This window comes from Ruditapes philippinarum, unplaced genomic scaffold, assembly GCF_026571515.1.
Source record: "Ruditapes philippinarum isolate M1 unplaced genomic scaffold, ASM2657151v2 ctg1948_1_1_1_1, whole genome shotgun sequence".
NCBI lineage: Eukaryota > Metazoa > Mollusca > Bivalvia > Venerida > Veneridae > Ruditapes > Ruditapes philippinarum.
In genome coordinates, this window is record NW_026856822.1 from 818 (window position 1) to 23170 (window position 22353).

General features: G+C 32.5%; 1 protein-coding gene across 2 annotated transcripts; it reads right to left on the reverse strand.

The window, feature by feature from the left end:
- Window positions 1-288: 288 nt before the first annotated feature.
- On the reverse strand, window positions 289-21987 carry LOC132747812 (uncharacterized). 2 transcript variants are annotated; one of them, XM_060737319.1, is made up of 10 exons: window positions 21670-21987; window positions 15336-15453; window positions 13092-13192; window positions 12452-12523; window positions 11126-11170; window positions 10275-10330; window positions 6903-6981; window positions 6313-6444; window positions 2646-2741; window positions 289-543 (listed from the first exon to the last, which is right to left on the reverse strand). In XM_060737319.1, the coding sequence occupies exons 2-10, from the start codon at window positions 15448-15450 to the stop codon at window positions 412-414; spliced, it is 828 nt and encodes a 275-aa protein (XP_060593302.1). In that variant the 5' UTR covers window positions 15451-15453; window positions 21670-21987; the 3' UTR covers window positions 289-411. The 2 variants fall into 2 exon arrangements, with proteins under 2 accessions (XP_060593302.1, XP_060593303.1); XM_060737320.1 differs by lacking the exon at window positions 21670-21987 and adding an exon at window positions 16332-16450.
- Between the last annotated feature and the right edge of the window lie 366 nt (window positions 21988-22353).

Sequence of the window (22353 nt, forward strand, 5' to 3'; positions counted from 1 at the left end):
GAGGCGGGTAGAAATAAACTTAAACACACACAAATATTTTAACGGCTCCTATTGTAAACTGATGTTGTGGTATAAATCATTGTTAAAAGGTCCGTTTCTAAAAGCCAAAACACATTTATAAGGCTACTTGCTTTAAATTTAACATGATAAACAACAAGTTTTGGTATTCGAAAATTTAACTGTTGTTCTGTTATATTGTTCATTTAAAAAAATATGAAATTTCTATAACTTTCTTTAAAGCATCACACTTTCATTTGATAGGCTTTATAAAAGAAAAACAATACGCTATTTATCAGAAATAGATTTAGTTGTTTAACAAGCCACACAGTAAATGCCAAAGTAAGATGACGTTATTTTTCAAATATAATTTTTTTTGAAATAATGAAATCAACAATGTTGTCAAAAGAGTCTTTATCTAAGAAATGCACACACGTTTTCCCTGGTCTCTTTTAGGTCGGAATATTTTGTTGCACTTTCCATGAGCCCTTTAGAATACTGACCATCCTCAAACACCATTGCTTCCGGGGCGTCAAGGGCGTGTGCCTACAATTTACAAAAAACAAAGAGTTTTGTTAATACTTCGCCCGTACAGTAATCAATGTTAAAACTGATAACGATTCGCCTAAGTTAAAGAAACAATATGCCCACCCACTGTAAATAAATGGTGAATGTACTGATTAAAGTAAAAATAACTTTTAATTTTTCCATACATGTTTTCATTTTTATATTTGAGCCGCGTCATGACAAAACCAACATAGTGCGTTTGCGACCAACATGGATCCAGACCAGCCTGCGCATCCGCGCAGTCTGACCAGGATCCATGCTGGTCGCTTACAAACCCTGTTACAAGTTGTGAAACTGATAGCGAACAGCATGGATCCTGATCAGACTGCGCGGATGCGCAGGCTGGTCTGGATCCATGCTGGTCGCAAACGCACTATGTTGGTTTTGTCATGACACGGCTCATTTTACTTCACGTGTACAATTAGGAACCCATGTGACCCAAAGAAAGGTTAGATATATACGTTGAAATGTTCCGGTAATGCTCAATGTATAAAAAGTGTGGCTCTGGTCTTTTCATGTTTTAACCAGGTTTTAAACCTTTAGAATTTTAATTTATTGTTTTATTTTATAATTATCAATCTTTTGGAATATATGGTTTATTCAGTTCACCCTGACATTGAAAATATTGAGCATAACGCCACTTTATAAGTGACGAGTAGCATCAAAATTGTAATAATCATCAAGGCTTCATTTTTTCAGTTCATTTATTTTAACAAAATTACGAGTATCTATGAATTTGCTAGAAAATTGGTCAGTTTTCCAAAATACTTCTTTTGTTTTGTTGAATTTTTGAATTAAGAGTTAGCATATTCAGTATAACAAGGACATATAATTTTGACCATGTAACTAGCTGTAAAAGGACTGTGCCGTTTGGATAGCCGATAAGGTGAATTGTTATATTATTAGTTATAAAAATATCTGACAGGTTATATGGTACAGAATAAATGATTGTAATGCTTATATAACCATAGCCGCTAGGTGAGGGTTATATTGCAAACAACCGTTTATATACGATCATATAACCTGGTAGCGTCTCTATAAAGAATTTATAGTAGAACATAATTATTTTGTATGTGTAAAAAGGGAAATAACTTTATAAATCTACAACAGCCGTGTATATAGATTATATAAACGTCGCGATTATCCAATGAGAAACGGCGTTACAAAAGTGCAGTATTATGAAATTAAAACTACTTTATAAAATGACATGTACAGGATTTGTGGTTAATATATCAGACAGCAGCGTTTTGCTATATAAACTTTTAAACAAAAGGCTTACATAAATCTGGAAATTAAATAATTTGATAAATCTACCAATCGAAACGTTAATCTAGCAGTTTATCATTTGAGATTAATTTATTTCCATATGTAACTTTTCAACTTAAAATCTTATCAGCCTTTTCGTTTACAGCTATAGGAAGATACGAAGATTAATATATCTGTACCATGTTTGTGGTTTTTTGAAGATGAAAAAAATTAACCCATCTAAATCTAAACTTCTAAATAGAATAAGATATCTTTTTTTTAAAAAATGCAAATAAGTTCAGAGTAATTTTACTTTTTACAAAAAAACCGTATATGCTGAATAAATTCAGTTTATAAATATAGTTTAAACTTACTAATTTTGCAAAATGATTTACTTATATTTTGTGTTGCTTTTTTATGGAGCGGATGTTGGATTCGTGACTAAAGTGACGTCATTAATGACGTTATACTTGTGTTTTTCGTACATTTAACCTTAACAAGAAATCAATATAACCTGACATTTTTGTTATTATAATAATACCAAATAATTCAAATTGACAGACAAAATCTTAACTTGTAATGGGCTATTCCCGTCTAAATTTTTACGTATTTTTCTCGTTATTTTGATCATTAAATGTTTCCACCTTTATACAGGTGTGTCAAATATTTCAGTTCTTGTCCCTTCCCATTCCATGTTATTAAGGACAATGTAAAATATTTGAAAATCTAGGTTGTTTACTACATTGTTTACATCATTGTGCATAACGTGTTTACGTTATTTTACGGAAATAGACGGAAACGGGCGGAAACTGACGTAAATGAAATATAAAACATACTTTGATAAAATTTACGACAATGTTGACATCCTCCTCCTGCGTGGGTCTGAACAATCCAATAAGAAGCCCATGCTTGTAGGTCAGTAAAGCGTATGGCTGAAGATAATAATACAATAGATAAATATTAATAAAAACATAAACCCATATGCTAATTTATCTAGAATAATAACTATCAAATAACATGTGTTTATATTTCTTTCTTTCTTAAAATTAAGGTGTTCTTTAATGTAATTTTCTTTTTGTATTCAAACGACATGGGTATAAATAAACGATATGTTTGTACTTGTGTGACTGTGGCTAAATAAACAACTTATTTTGACACAAGTTTTTTGTTTGATAGATTAAATTTCATGAACTTGCATAACCTAACAATCTAACAAAGCAAATAAATACAACTACGTTATATTATACGAAAGTTATAAATTCTGAATGCGCTGTTAGGATATATAAATAGAAGTTAATAAAGAAGTTATAAATAGTTAAAGTTAACACTATGGGCGATGTCTATGGCTATACTCAGTGTAGATCCAAAGCAACCTTTGGGTGGGGGTGGGGCGTGGGGGTGGGGTCCATACTGTCTGACAATTATCTATACCAATTTCAGTTATCACAGCATTCTATTTCACTCTCTTTAAATTGATAATGGACTTTTCCGTAACAAATTTTAACAGAACTAGTCCTTAAAATATATATATAATTTTCGTTTTTCATCGTAAGGTTAAAAAGGGCGTTTTCGATGTGTTTTATTGAATTTGGAAATCGAACTTGATTTTCGATGATTGATTAGAATCACCAGTGACAGAAATACACAACGGTTTGTGCCATAAAAGAGGAGACATTATTATTCATCTCAAAGATTTTAACAGACTTAAAAGTTGCCTACGTCTGAATAGAATCATTAATTACATAAAAGTTATATCTTTTTAAATGATGTCCTGCTCCTAAAGGTAATTAAAAAAAATGCAATTTTGCGACTCAAAATGCAACCGTACCTCGTAATTTATGGGGTCAAGGGAGGGTATTATTTATTCATTAAAATAAATTTTGAACTCAGAGCTCGGATGAAAATAAACTGTTTACCGCTAGAAGTCAACTTTTGAATGTTTTCAACTTGGATCCTCAAGCTGACTCAAAATTCAACTTTAGCATAATATTCTTTTTCTATATACATTGTACTTTGACATGGTATCTTTGAGCAGCGTATGCTCGAGACTTTGGATTCTTTCATGTGAGGAAGCTATCCAGCTAGCTTACGGAACGCAGGTGCGGTGGTTCTGCATGTGTTCGTCTGTGATGAGCATTCGACGCCAAAAATTGAAGAGATACGAGAACTGCCAGAAGCGGTGGCAGAACATGGGAACGTTTCGTTTCCCTCCGTATATCAACCAAACCAACTATTCTCAAGATGGTTTGAGGAAAGAAACGATAACGTTCCCGGATTTCCTCACTGCTGTAATTCTCTAGTGGGTTCGAACGATCCCTAAATATACCCGCCGATCAAATGGTAGGCTTCTTAAATAACGCAACCGACGCTGCCGTGACACATAGTCAGCCATTTTTCAGAGTGTATTGTGGGATTGATCTTTAAGTTGATCCAACTAAATACGAGGATCAAAATATGGATCAATTTGATCCATATTTTCGGATCAGATTTGATCGTAATTCTTTGTGAACACCAACTTTGATCTTGATCCGAAAATTGATCCAAAAACTTGATCTTGATCCAAATATAAGGATCAGAAATGTTAGTGAACATGGGGCCAGGTGCCCGTTTGTGCCTGAAATAATGCACGGACGGGCACCTGCGGTCTTCCTCCACCAGTAAACCTGGAAAGACGTCATATGACCTATACTCTGTTCGAACATTGTAAATAAATAAATAAATAAATAGAATTCTCCAAGTTGCTAAAATTTTGGATCCTCCAGCTGGCCCAAAGTTCAAGGTTCACTCAAAATCTAATTATTTTTTTTTTATTTTTGCATTAACTTTATGTCAGTAGATCTTAGATGTCCGATCTTACTTGTTGTTACCGATCTGCGGTATGTATCTTTATAATGCTTTGGATTATCTGTATTAAACTTTAATCCTTTGTGATATTGGCTGTCAAACCATGCTGCAAGCCCATATATCAGTTTTAAAAGTTTGGTTTTGATTAATGTACCTTAATAATGTAGTCATTCAGGGAGTGTTCATTGAAAACATACCCATACATGTCTACACCTAATCAAGTTTCTTACATGTTACATTTAGATAAGCTAAATAAATGGCCCTTTCAATATTTAATCTGGCACAATTTTTAATGAAATGTCTAATTAAGATTGCCCACGATTTATATCTTTGTCTTTGAAATACTATCATGTTTCTGTAAAATATGTGAATAAAAAAGCGGGAAAATGATGCAATTAGCTAAAAACAATGGAGTAAATGAAATTGAAATGTGTACATTCTTTTAAAATGATGGAAAATGTGAGAAAAATATTTTTTGAGCTGGTAAATTGATGCAAATTTTTTATTTGATGAAAGTTATTCACTAAATCATGTAAATGAACAAGATCATTTAAAATCCATTTTGACTACTTGAAAAACTGATTTTTAAAAAAAATAATTTTTTGCTCTTCTGTGTATCTGTCATCAGTGTATTGATATGTTCCTCTGACCAAGATATTGTATACATTTACTAAAATTTACAGATCAGTAACGAAAAAGTCAGAAAATAATAAAAAAAACAACACTATCACACCTTCGGGGCACATGTTTTGTGTCAAACCGGTGTTATCAGTGTCTTGACAGCCAAAAACTTGTAGAAAAATAGAACGTGTTCTAACTTTCTTGCAAGGAATTATCTTCTTGGATGTCACATAATTTCTCTTTAAAACTCATTCAAGTAGGGTGTCTTCATTATCCAATACAAGAGAATATGATACTTGCATTCAAGACTTGGATAGGTGTTATAAAAGGATTTGTTATAACGTCAACGTCAAGGTTGTTTCCTATAGAAATAATGAATATGTAAATAAAGACATTATCAAAAAACACTTTTTTTTTGATAAATTGTCCTTAAATTGTGTATGTTTCTATATATAGGGCATTTATTTATTCATTCATTTTGATGGGTTTTCAGTCAAACTAAAAATGTAAAGGTCATACGACGACCTTACTGATCTTCAAGCGGGATCTTAGATGCCCTAACGTGCATTATTATAGGGCATGATTGAATAAATTGTCCTTAAATAGTGTATTTTCTATATATAGAGCACATTTATTTATTTATTCATTCATTGTGTTGGGTTTTTTTTGCCAAACTTAAACTGTAAAGGTCATACGACGACCTTACTGATCTTCAAGCGGGATCTTAGATGCCCTAACGTGCATTATTTTAGGCCATGAGCGGGTCTGGGTAAAACCATCAATCCCCGGTGAATTTGCACGATAGCTGCCTCAAAAACCTGAAAGTATACGAACATGTGAAAACAGAAAGAAACAACACATTAAATTCAGACTTTTTGTCGTATTTATGTTACGTATTTTCGTTTTTTTCGCCACATCATGGCGTAAATCAGTCACCATAATCTTGGGTGTGTGTAACTGCATAAAACAAAGCGATTATAAGAACAGTTTGCGACAAATTCATAGAATAATCTAAAGCAAATTAATTTTCAATCTCACCATGTTTCGGGTTATATGCCTGTACGGTGTAATGATATGCTTTCCAAGACAGTCTCGAACCAATGACCTCAATGCCGCAAGTTCCGGCTTGTCTGCCATGCATGGGTGGTACAGCAACACGACCGCACCATGCTTTAATGGGAAAACAAACACAAACAGTAATAAAAAGAAAACAGTTAACATAATATTATGTCGCACTGTTGTATTTCTACAGCATATATTAATCATTTACTTTATTCGTGTACATACATACATACATACATACGTACATACATACATACATACATACATACATGTACGAAAAAATAATCTAAAGATGTATTAGGTTGCCTGTACAAGATTTGTTTATTGATATAAAACTTGTCCTACAAAACGTAATTCAGTTAATAAAATGATATATGCCTGATGTATTCTCTCCTACTTTTTGGCGTCTATTTCATTAGAAAGCCCTTTTTAGTGGGAATGCTTGATTAGTTTTTTTTTCAGCATGACTTGATTGTTTCGTGATCTGTCTAATTACTTTCTCTAAAAGTTTTATGCTAAACTATGACTCCACAAACACTAATAATCTAATATATAGAAAAGTCTACCTCTAAAGAATGAACCCATCTTTGCGGCGGAAGGTATTTATATTCTCCAAACATTGGCCACAATGGACGATGGCTTCCACTGAAATAAAAACAACAACAATTTTATCAGATTACCACTTTCGACTTCCCTTCGCGGCGTGCATGTCGCTCGGAAGGCATATGTCACACCAGATGGGTGACCTAGTTAGGTCACTTAGCTGGTGTGACCTAACCAACGGCGAAGGGTGTGGCCCTAAAGAGAGCTGCTGCTCCCGGAAGAGGTGCCTTTCCTCTATTGTCAACCATTGTTCAAGAAGCGAAGAAACGGGTCCTAGAGAAGATCTACGACGAACGACAGCATGAAAAGACCTCCGTTGCGGCTCTACGATCGACGACGTTGCAGGCGAATTAAGTCCTCCGTTACAGGCTCTACGACCAGCAATCGTAACAGAGGCCGATAGTCTGGGACATATGGGTTTACCGGCGCCCAGTATAAATAAAACTAAAACAACGATCAGTCTAACATTTTAAATAAACAAGCCCAGGATATAGATATCATTATGCATGAAAAGAAGCAAGAGAACGAATGTGAAAACTTCTTTGCAAAATTGCTCTTCCAAGTGAGATTTTTTTTCGTTAAAATTTCAAACGCTCAGAAAAAAGCCTAAAAAACCTTGAATATGAATTTCTTCCATAGATTGGCTAGAACAATTAAAACTGAAAGAATATGCAAAAGATCACGTTGAAAAATACTGAGAAATAAATTCTTTGCACGATTTTATTGGAAAAAAAAGCGTTGCAACGCTTTTCGATTTTTGAACATTTTTCACAATTAGAATAATCATTCTTGAAAAACGGAGTGGTGATATGAAATATGAAATTTTTCACACACGTTATTTTTCTAAACCTACATCAAATGGAATATTAATATTGAAAAAATATTTCCAGTCCCGTCATTCCAACAAACCTCAGTGGAGTTTTTAATGTGAGTTGGCCTAATGGAATATCTGTATTACAATGAATAACAATGTTGAATGTATTTAGATCCAGACATTTCAATAAACCACGAAATAATTATTAAGGAAGTTGTTGTGAAGTGTGAGATATATGATCCGATATAACATATATATGTAAAGCAGATAATAAAATGTTCTAGAACAAAAAATATACTATTCATCATATAAATGTTTTTTTAAACCTCTTAAAGGGACTTCACTGAGGTTTTTCGAATTGATGGAACTGAAAATATTTTTTGTATCATTTGATGTAGGTTACGACCACTAATCTTTGTGCAAAATTTCAGATCATACGAGCACTTTGTTTTTCCAAATTGATAATATTCAAATTGATAAAAAAGTGACCCAAAATGAAAAGCGTTTAAACGTTTTTCACTCCAATAAGGCTAAGAAAAGCATAAAAATACGATTTATTGAATAAAATGTATTTCTTAGCTATCTCTGCATATATTTCTATTTAAAGTGCCCCAGATCATTCATGTAAGACATTCAGATGGTATGTTTTTAGGCTTTTAAACCTCAATGGAGTCCCTTTAAGAACTTTATCATTTTTGTCATGCAACTTTTTATAAGAATATCTAAATGATACATTTTTTACTGTTCTTATCAATATCTGAAGAAAAATGTGCCCATTGTAGTCCTATCCACTTTTACTATTTTAAACATGTTTTATAACTAGAAATTAAAGAAGCTATAAAAACTGTACTGATGTTAATTATCTCATTTTACGAATATAAAGAACGTGAATGCCTATATAACACAACTTCTTATTTCAAATTTATATTTAGAGGAAATTGTGAACAAAATCGTGACATTTGAGAGAAAAATAACGAGTTTTTATTCGAGACATTTTCTAGGGAATTATGGTAATTTTGAGAGACAAAAAAGCATCAACAGTATATTGAGACATCTACACAATAAAGCAAAAACAGCGTTACAAATATACATTTGGTCGTGAAATGATATGAAAGCAACAACAGCTGCAACAACAGCAGCAACAACATAAACAAAAAAATGTTGGAAGAATGAATTGGGCTTTACTCGGGTGTTACACACTTCAAAACAACAACAGGGGTTATAACCACCCTATCTTATGAAGCTAAGAGATGCATAATATTATACTCCAGTTATTCGTACCTATTAAGTCGCCATGGAAAAACGGCGGCAGCAATTATTATACCTAAATCATTAAAGCAACCACAAGGGACACAACAACAAAATACATATAAAACGCAAACACATAACAAAATAAATATTATAATGCTTTTTATATCGCCTATAACCAAATTATTGAAAGTGTAAGAAATTGGTTTCGTAGATTTGTGTATGTACAGGCGATGACTTGTCGCGACGGCAATTATCAAAAGTAGCCAGACTAAATCGGTGACAAGCCTTCAAGAGTTGTCTCCTCGTTACGGCCGTGAATGTATGGGTAATTGAAGGAGACAACAAAAGACGACGCAAAACGACAAATGAATAGAATATTGAGCGTACGTCTTGGTTAAAATCGCCAACAACTATAATTGGCATTATTTAAAATGACCATGAAGAAGACGGAACCAGTTGATGTAAATTGAGGATGAATAATTGGCTAGTTGTATATAAGATCAAAGCTAGATTAAATTCTCGGAAATCGGCTACAGTCTTGAATAATTGGTGCATAATGCTTCCCCCACACCGTCTCCGTTCCTCTAAATACGTCAAAACTTGTAAGAACACAAAAGTCGTACTTTAAGCATAACTGGGGTGACAAAGCAGTCCGAGAGAAATCATCTAGTATTCTTGTTTTATTGACAAGACACTTCTTTTGCAATGATGACAAAGCTGAAAATGCTTCGAAGTATGAAAATAGAATTTACAAATGATAATTATGTAACAAGTTACTTAAATTATTTCACAGAAAACATGAAATTAAAGCATTACTGAATAACATAATGTCAAATTTAAATAATAACTGATAAAGGTAATAGATAACAGGCGAATACAAAAAATTAATTTGAAAAAAATTAAACATATCATAACATAAAAGGCAACAGAAAAATAAAACAACAAGAAACAGAAAGATCTAATTATATATATAAAAAAACAACACCAGCAACATTAACATATTAACAAAACAGGCAAAACTTACGGTATATAACGAATGCTTATTATATCAAAGAAAATAACATCACAAAAACAACAAAAATAGAAAAGACAAATTCATTACATAATTGATTCATATCAATGTTAAAACAGAGAACAACACATATAAAAAATTGAAATCAAACACTTAACGACATTACATGTCATAAATGAACAACATAATTATCAGACAAACAGAACATTACAGGAAACACTACCACCACCATCAACAACAAAGATAACACTCTCTTACCTTAATGGCAGTGGTGTTTTATATCGTATCGGCGTATTCAAACAAACATGTATTGGCTGAAAACATTAAGATTATATTTATGGAAAATGCATGTTAAAATAATGTAGAACTGTAGGCCAAACACTAATTTGGAGAATCTAAATGTTAACTTTCACATAATTTGAGATTTTAAAATCGTTTAACGCGATAAAAGAAAGCACGCCGGTTGCATTACATGATGACACTTTAACGTTTCCGTAGAAACTCTGATAAGATGTTCATAATGAAGAAAAAAAATTCGAATTGAAATGTTTCCGAGTTAATGTACAATGTATTTAAGGTGTGTAAAAAAAAACAACAAAAAAAAAACAACAACATTAATTTATTTTTTCTATATGTGTTTCAATTGTTTTTCGTTAATAATTATGTATTTATTCTTATGTATATGAACTGTACTAGAACTTTGTGTTGCTCTCTGCTATGCACGTGGCTAATTGTATGTAATGTAATTGACATGTATTATCTGTTGTATTTGTATGTATGCAAACAGAGAATATGTAAATAAAAACTTGAAAGTGTACAGTTATTTCACGGGTGTTTGTAGAACAGTCAAAACAGTTGCAATAGTTAAAAATGTTGTCCGGTCAACAGTTCATTTCATCATTGCGCATGCACAGAATTTCAGCGGTCCAATTAAATAGTTGTAAATAAGGAATTGTCTTTATAGAAGGCATTAGATAATAAATTTGAATATTAAGCGATTTCGGTATTATATTCAAAGCCGATGCAGTAAAACAGTTGGGATTTCGTTATCGAATTATTGATAATAAGAACAGTACACAGTCTAGTTTTGAAAAGCATTTAAATATTACCTCTTCATGTTTAGTTTCATGGACTTCTATAAAACGTGTTTCATTCTGGAAAGGAACAAGAAAACAACTACTCACAACAATAGTTTATATTAGAATAACATCTTTCGTCCTGTAACAGTCATTTCCGAACCTTTACTGTTCAGATTAACGTATGACAAAGTTGTCATTGTCAATTACGTTCTAGGAGTAATGAGTATCTAGACTCATCATCAACAGCTGCCATCATCATCATCAGTTGACATCATCATTAATTGTCATCATCACCATACCCACCACTATCACCACCATCATCATCATTATTATCATCATCATCATCATCATCATCATCATCATCATCACCACCACCACCATCATCATTTGTCATCATCGTCATTAGCAGCAGTAGTTGCCATCATCATCATCATCATCATCATCATCATTGTTATAGTCATAATAGATCAACATCATTTGTCATCATCATCACCATCATCATCACCATTAGCATTGTTAAAGTCATAAACATAATCATCATCAGTTGCCATCATCGTCATTATCTTTGTCATAATCACACATCATCATTTTCATTATCATCATTATTATCATCATCATTATCATAATATTCATAATCATCATCATAATCATCAGTTGTCATTTTTATGTTACTGTTATTGTGAACATGTAGAAATATACAGATTCCTATTATACAATCTAAAAACTTTTTTTTCAAACTTATTTAAGAAACAAAACACGATCTCAAATGATATAGCTTGTCAGTGAATGGAGTATTTCAAACACGGGTATTGTCGTATTCTGTTTAGTTTTTGCCACCACTACAAACCAAGACCTGCCAGCAGTCTGGCCAACCTGTTTACTGTTACATGCTCAATTTTTGTATTTTGATCATTGAAATCCCTTTAATTTTGAGTGGACTGTTCCAAAATCAAAGCTAGACAAGTCAATTAGGTAAACATAATAGTAATAATACATCTTTAAAAGAAAATCATTTTGGAAGGTATGTTTTGGAATATTTCTTGACGAAATGTTTACGTTTACGAATCGTATCTTAAATGATTTATTATCTTGAAAAAATGAAAGTTTTTGTGACTTTTTTTTTTAAATGCCGCTTCTCATCGGAAAGGGTTATAGCTTGCACAGGGCAGAAATTGGCTGTCGACGGTTGAACGGTGTGTTGTTGTTGTTGTTGTTGTTGTTATACGAACAAATTACATGACTCTATACTTCTCATTAAAATATAACTTAATATTCTAATCTTCGAAGTAGCACTTATTTAGCATATAAATATAAAAGAAAGAGTTAAACAATAATTATAAATGTACAACTGCTTACGTTTACATCGTCAGACGGTAAACACTTTATTTCTGCCTCGCTTCTTGGGTCCCAGTCCAGTTCTATGCCATGCTGCAGTGATACACAAATAGTAACATTAAAGGCACATAATGCCTCAGAAACGAATAAACTGAAACTCAAGTCGAACCATTTTCATAAGTGCAAATTGTTATCAAAGCACAGAAAGTACCGGAAGGTAGTGAAACGTTTGAGAGGAGAAATAAAAGCACAGATTATTTTTAAAAAAATATGTGGGATCAGGATATATTGGGAATTTTGACAGCAGTTGTTTTAATTGCACTTGAAACAAACAAAACAAAACGTACGTAAGACTTTTGCCACGACTTTTATATAGAGGGAAATTGCTACATAAATATGCACGTGACCAGGCTCTATATTGTTAGAAGTATAATTTGTAACTGAAATCCCTTAATATTTGAATGGACTGTTCCAGTTTTAAATAAAGACAGACGCATTTCTTAAATTTAGCATTTTAAGCGCTAAGCAGCTCCAAGTAAAAGCTCTGGCCAGACGGTATGGCTGATCCGGCTTTGTGAAGACTCATCAAGTCTTAAGCGCTAAGAATGCCAGGAAACAAATTTACAGGTTAAGAGTAAAACAATGACGAAGTTATACATACGACGCCGTCGTCACAAGGGGTAAAAGGAATTCCCATCTTGACACCGTGATCTGGATCATCTAGACGAAAGGGTTTGAGGTCGGCAGGTAAGTCTTTAAAGTCTGAAATGAGAATCATCTAAGATCAGTATCCAGCATAAAAATAACGTGCAACATTAAAAATTATAAACTACCAAATTTTTTTTATAAAAGGCGATGAAAATGGACTAAACGGTTTTTCTGAAACAAAATACAATATGTAGGGCAAGCATAATTATCACAGTTTAATTTAGAACCTCAAACTCCCCATTTAAAGGTAAAAATGACAATTTTTCATGCGAGTTTTCAAGTTTACCACAGAAACCCGTAACGTTTTCCAGGAACTCCGTGACAGTTATCATAAGACCTCCAAGTTATCATAAGAACCCCACCCTTCGTGTCACAGTTCCTTCCCCGTGTGTGTGGGAAGGTGCATTCCCTATTACAGATCAAGTAAAATTGGTTCTTTCTTTAAAAAAACTGGCAGTTTTTTAATGACACTATATATTCATATTGTACCCTCATATAGTGTAGAATTTAAAACATAGGCTAACATATCTTTTATATGTGAAGTCGAAACATGTTGATTTTATATTTACAAAGACACTGTGTTGAATCTTTCAATATTTTTGATATCAAATTTAAGCGTAATATATTTTTAAGTATTATTCACCTTTATTCTACCAGCAATTCTGAATCAATGGCATTGTTTTTTTATATTAAAAAATCATGCTTTTACGAATCGATTCTGAGACGTCTGCTTCTTTTGAACGTTATTTAATTTCAAACAATATCCGATTGCTTTTTTGCAGACTCCATTATTTAGATATCTTCAGAAGAACTTCTCTCTATTGCCGTGAAATTATTTTACGCCAGTATTTTACGCAGGGGACCTTAAATTGCCGAAAGTTTCAGTAATTCTAATTTTCTCCCAGAAATCCCCAGATAGATTATGTCTCATTCAACAAAATTATCTTGCAATTCTGATCATTCATTCTATAAATTATGAACCGAGGCTTGTCTTAAAATTGAACAAGTAGATATTAACAAAGCCTTAGGGGAAAATACACAACAGATGAAAGTATAAATGTTGACCGTACACACCTGAATTTGTCTAATGGACTTGCGCAGATTCCATTTCTGGAACTGTCTATTATCAATTTTAGGGTAATCAAGATAAAAAGTTCAAGCTAGCCTGGTCAGACTGAATGCAACAAATTATTAGATTCTATAGAATTTGTATTTATGATAACATTAAAAGGTTAATTTTAAATGAATGAATCAACATAAGTGAATTAATCAATGTGAATATAAATGCATCAATATAAATGTAGGAATGAATCAATATAAGTGAATGAAATTCATATAAAAACAAATTAATCAATATAAATGCACGACTGATAATATGAATCAATGTAATCCACATGAATATCAATGCATCAATTGCGATGTATAAATGAATTAACATAAGCGAATGAAATCCTTATGAATATAAATGCATCAATATAAATATATGAATAAATCAATATAAATGAATGAAATCCATATAAAACAAATATATCAATATAAATGTATGAATGAATCAATAGAAATGAATAAATCAATTTCAGTGAATTCATTTTAATGAATGAAATACATATGAATATAAATGCATCAATATTGCAATATAAATGTATAAATGAATCAATAAACATGTAAATAAATGAATCAATATCACTATGAATGAAAAAGATTTGCTGAGCTATTTTGCTGAATATTTTTTAATGAATACCATTTATTAATTAATAAGTACATATTGTGGCAGTATTACGATATACTCGTATATGTTAAAGGGGGTAATGTTAAAATGAAGGCGATAACTGGAAAATGCTATATACGTGTTATCTAAATTAACAAATTTCATCGATGCATAGAAACGTAATGTATAAACTTTTAATGACGCCATGAAGAACAGTTTGTGGCGTTGCGCCAGATAAATCGGGACAATGATTCAAAGCAGCAAAAGACCTGAATCAGGAAAAAATCTGTTTGTTTAAAACTGAACATCCAATTATGTTTCGTGAACACTGGCTGTTAAATTTTTGCTCATGGCCATACTTCTGATGAAGTTTTACCATCTGTCGTCAAAGTAATTGAAAAATGTCAAAAATGTTTATACATGTATATGAATTATGTGTAGTTCTGAAACAAACGTACAGATATGCTTTAGACTAGGTTAAAATTTTACCGTAATGGTGGTCCCCTTGAAGTATTTCGTCGAGTATATCTCCAGTATATCTGCACAAAACCACGTGCACAAGCAGTGCCACCGCCACAGCCTTTAACCGGACTTTGTTGATCATTTTCTGAAAGAAATATTTTAATTGATAAATGATGCTTTCGTTGATATTGGATATCCTTTTCAACCATGTTTTACAAAAGGCGCTAGTGGCACCCAAATGCTCCTCGAATCATATGCCACTGACCAGTGTAGGTTCAAATCTCGGTAAAGAATTGTTTGCATTTTTTTCATAGAAGTTATCCAGCTAGCAAACGGAACGACAGTGGTTATCACTCGGTCGTACCTGAAACAATGTATGAAGAATCGTTTAAAAACGTTACAGTAATAATATCAACTTCCTCCGCTACCGAAACTGAAACATCCGCGAGCAAAACTGGAACCTCCGTAAACAAAACTGGAACATCCGTAAGCAAAACTTGGACCTTTGAAACTAAATTGTAACCTCCGCTATCAAGACTGAAAGCTCTGCAAGCAAAATTGGACCCTAAATAAGCAAAATTATAACCTCCGTAAGCAAAGCTGGAAGGTCGCCATTTAAATATTACAACGCCGGTTCAGGTAGTATTCAGAAACAACAACAACAACAACAAAATTTAATATTAAACATAATTCTACAGTAACATTCATTCATCTTTTGATGCTTTTGTTGTTTTCTGTTTTTGCTGTAACAGTTGTTGATTCTTGAATCATATAAACATGCATCTGTTCACATTACCAGCGAGTGAAGACCTCACATATCTTCAGATTATAGCTTTAATGAGAGGCACATATATAGGCACCTAAGTGATACGAAGCACCTGTAAAGAGGCACCTGAGCGATGAGAATGACCTGTATAGAGGCACCTGGGTGAAAAGCACATACAGTCCCTATTAAAACCTTTATAAAATACAATATAATGTAATTAAAAATGTAAATCCTGTCTGAAAACTGAAAAAAATTACCTTGCCCGAAGAAAAAGTTTAGAATTTTTTATGAGTATACAAATGTTCATGTATGTTTCATACGAGAAACAGCACGTGATTATAATTAATGGAAAACATTCCGTTTTGTATCCATCAAGTATTGCTGAATTATGTGAAACGCGACATCTGCAATTATTGTCGCCAATTCATCAACATTAAAACAATTGTCACATTTCAGCTACCTAGCAATTATCAGTAAAATTTGTAGCCATAGCAACCGGTGATAACGCAAGAGATCCGAATTATAAAATTATTCAAGACTGATGACACCGTAAAGTATTGAGAATCGATTACAACAAATATTGCATGACAAGGAGTGTTCAAAGAAACTATGGTTATTTGCAATTAGAAGTTGCAAGATTTTCCTTGAAGAAACAGTAATTACTTTTTATATCTGATTGTCTTATTATTATCATTTTTTTAACTATTATTATTATAGTTATTATTATTATTATTATTATTATTATAGTTATTATTATTATTATGATTAGTATGATTAGTATGATTATTATTATTATTATTATTTTATTATTATTATTATTATTATTATTATTATCAAAATAAAAATCAATTTGGATCAACCTTATCAATATCAACATTTCTTGAAAAGAAATTAATAGTACATGTATATATATTGTATATCTTTTGACAAATCATGACCCCTTCTAAGGAAATGTACGGTATTCTGATGGTACCGGGTTCCACTTCCAGTCCGGCTGCGATATATTTATATATTTATCATATTAAACTTTGATAACGGTTTTGATAAATGAACTTTGACCTTGATCTTGCTCCTGATCGAACATACGGGGGAAGGGTAAGACTTATAGTTATTAAAATCGCGACTACGAAACTGTTCAAATCATTCACGTAGAATTTACTCTTGTTATCTCGGAGCCGCGAGTCCGGCGAACAAAAGTCAAGATAACGAAAAATCGAGATAAACGTGTAAACTATAATATGGGTTTAGTTAAAAAATTGAAAACGCTTTTAAAAACTACCTTCAGTTTTCAGGTTTAAACATATTTTATATAGAATAAGTGTACATGTTCAATTTACAACAAAACAATTATTTATAGTTTATTTATAGAATTTGGCCGAAAGCAAACGCTTATGGAAGCCATTTTAAAATGTTGACAAGATGACGTTTTTTAAAGCCTTTCCGTAATAAAACAGTAGGTGAAAGGAGACAACATTTATTTAATAATATCAGAAACGAAGTAAAATAGAATTGTTCAATTGCAGTAATCCAAAGAAGTAAGTATAGTAATAAGAAAAGTATGTCTGTAATTGAGATCGGTAATTAGCATAACCGCAACGCACTGCTACATATGGAAACCTGTTGCCTCCATGAATAGTTTCGAGAAGAACTACACTATCCAAGCATAGGCATAACGAAATATAGATTCTATGAAAAGTTCGATACCATAAAAGAAGATTTCAAAAATGTGTATAAAGCATATCAAATTTTAATTTTACATCTAAAACTGTGCACATCCAAATTCCATAGCTGCACATCAAAGAACAAGAAAGTAGGTCACATCTTCAAAATATAGGTCAGCTGATATAGCAAAGTTCAATTCTACATCTAAAGATTGTGCACATGGTCCAAATTTCATAGATGTACATCAAAATACAAGATAGTAAGTCAATTCGTCAAAATCTAAGTCAGCTGATATCAAAGTTCATTGTTACCTCTAAAACTGTGCAAATGATCAAAATTTCATAGCTGGAAATTAAAGAACAAGAAAGAAGAATTTTACCTTATGTTCCAAATATCATTTCTGTAGGGCAAAAATAAGATAAATTCATAATTTTGACCTTGAAGTTGACGGTCAATGTCTATTAAAGTCAAGGTCACATCTAAATTATTCAATATGTTTGTTTGGTAGCAATCCTTATTTTGTCCAGATATAAGTCAAATCTTTAAATTGATAACAAAATTATGACAATTTAACCAAAATTCAATATCTGACCTTGACGATCAAGGTCATTTTAAAATCGAGGTCAGTTCAAGGTCAGTTCAATCTTAAAGAAAGTCTTGTCCAAAAGGTTGTTTTGTCCAAGTATGAAGATAATCCACTTATTCATTACATTACAAGTTACAGTAACAATAATAGTAAAAATCAGTGAACATTCAATAATTCAACCTTCAAGGTCAAGGTCATATATGAGCCAAGTTCAATTTGAGTTTGATATACACGAAGTTCTAATCCTAAAAAAGGTTGTGTCTTAATATTAAGTCAACCCATTAATTAATAACAAAGTTTTAGCCATTTACAGCAAAAAAAATGAAAATTTCAATAATTTGACCATTAAGGTCAAGATCATTTATTAGTATAGGTCAAGGTCTGTTTGGTTAACTTCAAAGTCTATCCTAAAAGGTTATTGCGACTAAGTTTGAAGAAAATCCATTAAAAAATAACAAAAGTTATGGCCATTAATAGCAAATATCAGCAATAAAAAACAAGCACAATTTAGGCATTTGATTGTGAAGGTCAAGGTCATTTATGAATGAAGGTCAAGTTTAGTCTGGTGTGGTCTACTTGAACGTATTGTGGCCAAGTATGAAGACAATACACTAAGAACTTAAAAAGTTATGATCAACGTTAAAGTTTTGAGGACGCAAAGACAACACGATATGATTCTAACAATACTTCTACTTTTTCTTCGAAAAATGTCGACCTGAAAATGAATATTTTATTATGGCCTTTCATCAGTATACTTAAAGTACTTTGATTATCAATGACACGCTGATAATAAGCATTCATAATCAATATGACAATTATCAGATAGTTATCAGACTTTTTTAACAAATCCGAGTTTTCAGCTTTGTTACAGAATAGACCCTTGGCTATTTTTAGAAAAATGAATCAGAACGAGGCTTAGATGACAAGCTGATTAACCAGCATTATGCTTTTAGTAAAACATGACTGCTTATCTATGGTTCATGACATAAACTTCTCATTTCAAAGAGTTATACATTAAACAAAACAACATGACAAGTTGAAATCTGAAACTTAATTGCCTTATCACAGCAACGCGACGGTGCCGTTTGGATTCCATAGTTACAACCCACGCCAACTTGTACCGGCTTAAGCGGTATTAATTACTACAAATATCATGTTATCCTTCACGCATATGATTGTACCTTCTTATAATTATGAAAATTATGTCCGGATTTCAGAAGAAATTCGTTTATGATCGTCGCTTAAGACCTATCAGCTGTCGACAATTATGAGATATTAATTAGATTAAATGTAAATACCCCGTATTCGGGATATATAGGTGACCTCTAACCCGACCAAGCTGCTGCAATTTACATAAGTATATTCAAATAGGAGAGAAAACATAGTTCTAAAGCATGTTTTGTTGTTGTTGTTGTTGTTGTTGTTGTTGATTATGATGAGGATTCTTGTGAGGCCCGGTTTTTACGTCGCACTAGTACTAAAAAGATCCTATGTCAGATGATTTTTCCAGGCCTTTATTTATTAAAAAAAGGCCATTCCCGGTCCTCGACGCCGCTCCGTACATTTTGGACACCTATTTCAAGAACAAACGAATTTCCTCGATTATCAACACATGATAATAATCACCGGCCCTTAAGTTACCAGCGATGATGATCAAGAAATTCGAAGTAATTTAAAAGATGACGATTGTCAATTATGACGTCGATGGAGGCTGTACGATGACGACAACGGCCACGAAAGTAAAACCTTATCATCAGAACAACGATGACTATGATGATAATGTTCATGTTGATTCTTCGATGTCGATGGTGATGATGATGTTGGTGATGATGATGACGATGCTGATAATGAAAATATCGAAGATGTTGCTGCTGCCGTTGTTGTTGTTGTTGGCGTAAATTATGATTATAAAGTTTATAATGATGATGATGATGATGATGATGATATTGATGATGGTGATGATAAAGATAATGATGATGATGATGATGTTCATGATGGTGATCATCATCCTCATCATCATGATAACGATGATCATGTCATCTTATAATTGAAAAATGTAAGAAAAATATTTCAACTAATAAAATGAATGCCAACAGTTTTAAATGCCTCTTTTATTGACCGCATGTCTCTCAGGGAATAACTTCATACGATCAAATTGCTACATAAATATTTAAACAAGCTTTCACGAGCTATTTTATATCGATACGTTCCCAGAAATTGCATTTCCCCACACACATGTGCTTGAATGACTTCACTCTGATCATGATGAAACGGTACAATGATAGATGAATGCTCTTTTACAAAAGCAAAAATGCAAGAGACACGCCATTTAATAATTAATCAAACGTTGAATGCATTTTGCATTATTTGCGTCTGCTTTATATATATCTTTTTTGCAGCTGTAAGTTGTAACAGCACCCACCGTATCCCCACTTTTTAAGACCGGGGCAGGTTGTACATAACGGGGAAAACGAGTCGAGAATTCACATTTCGTCTGCCTTAGTACTGATGGGATAATGTGACGGTTTTGCTTTCGCGCAAAAATGGAATTGGGTCTTTGCAAAAATATCTGGAAATAAGTGATCCCTTGGAAGCATTATAAACAGCAAAATTACATGAAAATTGCAGACTCGGTTTGATTGAGTTTGTGGGATAATGAAAAAGTGCAACATCCCTCACGCCCACCATAGCACCGGCTTGAGCTGTACTTTACTCTCAACACTTAAAAGTGCTTGACTCAATTATCCCAAAATATAACAACACTAAATTGAAGTACGGGGCAACTTTTTACTGCTGCCATGCACACAGTACTTGGCACCTGCAAGTCTGTAAGTCGCAGTACGGGGCATTTCATCTCAATGTTACCACAGGGCTGACCTTTACCGGGGATTTGAACCTCTAAAAATACAAGTCTTTATCATGGAAGTCAAGGTCGTCGCTATTCTCCTGGAATCAGGGTTTAGTTACAATTTCCTGGCGCATTTCTTTGATTTCCTGTCATGAACGGGTACTGAAGTGATTTTTAAGTCGATTTAATTTCCTTCACTTTTATACTATATTTTTAAACAAAACCAACTACGCAAAAACGCCTTATTTTAAGTTTCATTGCCTATAAAAATTGACAAAAATCTGTTTCTATAGTAAAACCAAATTAAGCGATAACCAGTACATAAACATGTTTAATATAATAATTGACACACGTGCAGTAAACTATGTGTAAACAATATCAAATTTAATTTTCGATGTTTTAATAATGTTTTTCAAATACATGTTTTTTGTATATCTAAAACATATCTTAAACTAAGATAACGCAATAAAAAATAAAAGCATATTCGTTATTTACAAACCTTTAGTTAATATCCCATATATCCATGATCTGCTATAGCCACTTGTTTAATTCCGAGAACTGTTATGCGTTATATAAAAGACTGCAATTTCTCCGTGTTTATTGTTCGTCTCCGATGACTTTTCTGCGGCCCCGTGGACGTAATAAATTGTCTTCTTGTCATCTAATTTCCGAGAAAATCTGTCAGATTTATTATGAGACACATCTGTATCGTCATAGGATGACAAAGTAAAGTTTGATACTCGTCTGCTGGCTATTGGAATTTGTCGTCTGCTGCTTGTATTAAAACTAAATAATTCATCCAAGCAGACGCTTTAAAAATTTTCGAAAATAATTGATTCTTTATAACATTTTTTTTTGCCATCTTAAGCTTTATATGGTGTTATTTTTACTTTTTCACGTTTCATCCAATGGGAACGAAGGAAACGCGATTTACATTGATTATTTTCATAACCATAATTAAGATTTTGCCAATGTTATCTCTCATATTTATTAATTATTTACATCACTTGATAATTATTTTCATTGAAAAGGCTAGACGCATAGCTCATTGTTTTATACATTTAAAAGGTATATTTCAACGTTTTGGTATCCAAGGAGATGAAATATAGGTAACAACACTCTTGTGTTTTATGTACAGAACAGAACAGACATTTTATTTTAATACTTTAACATATCAGATCGC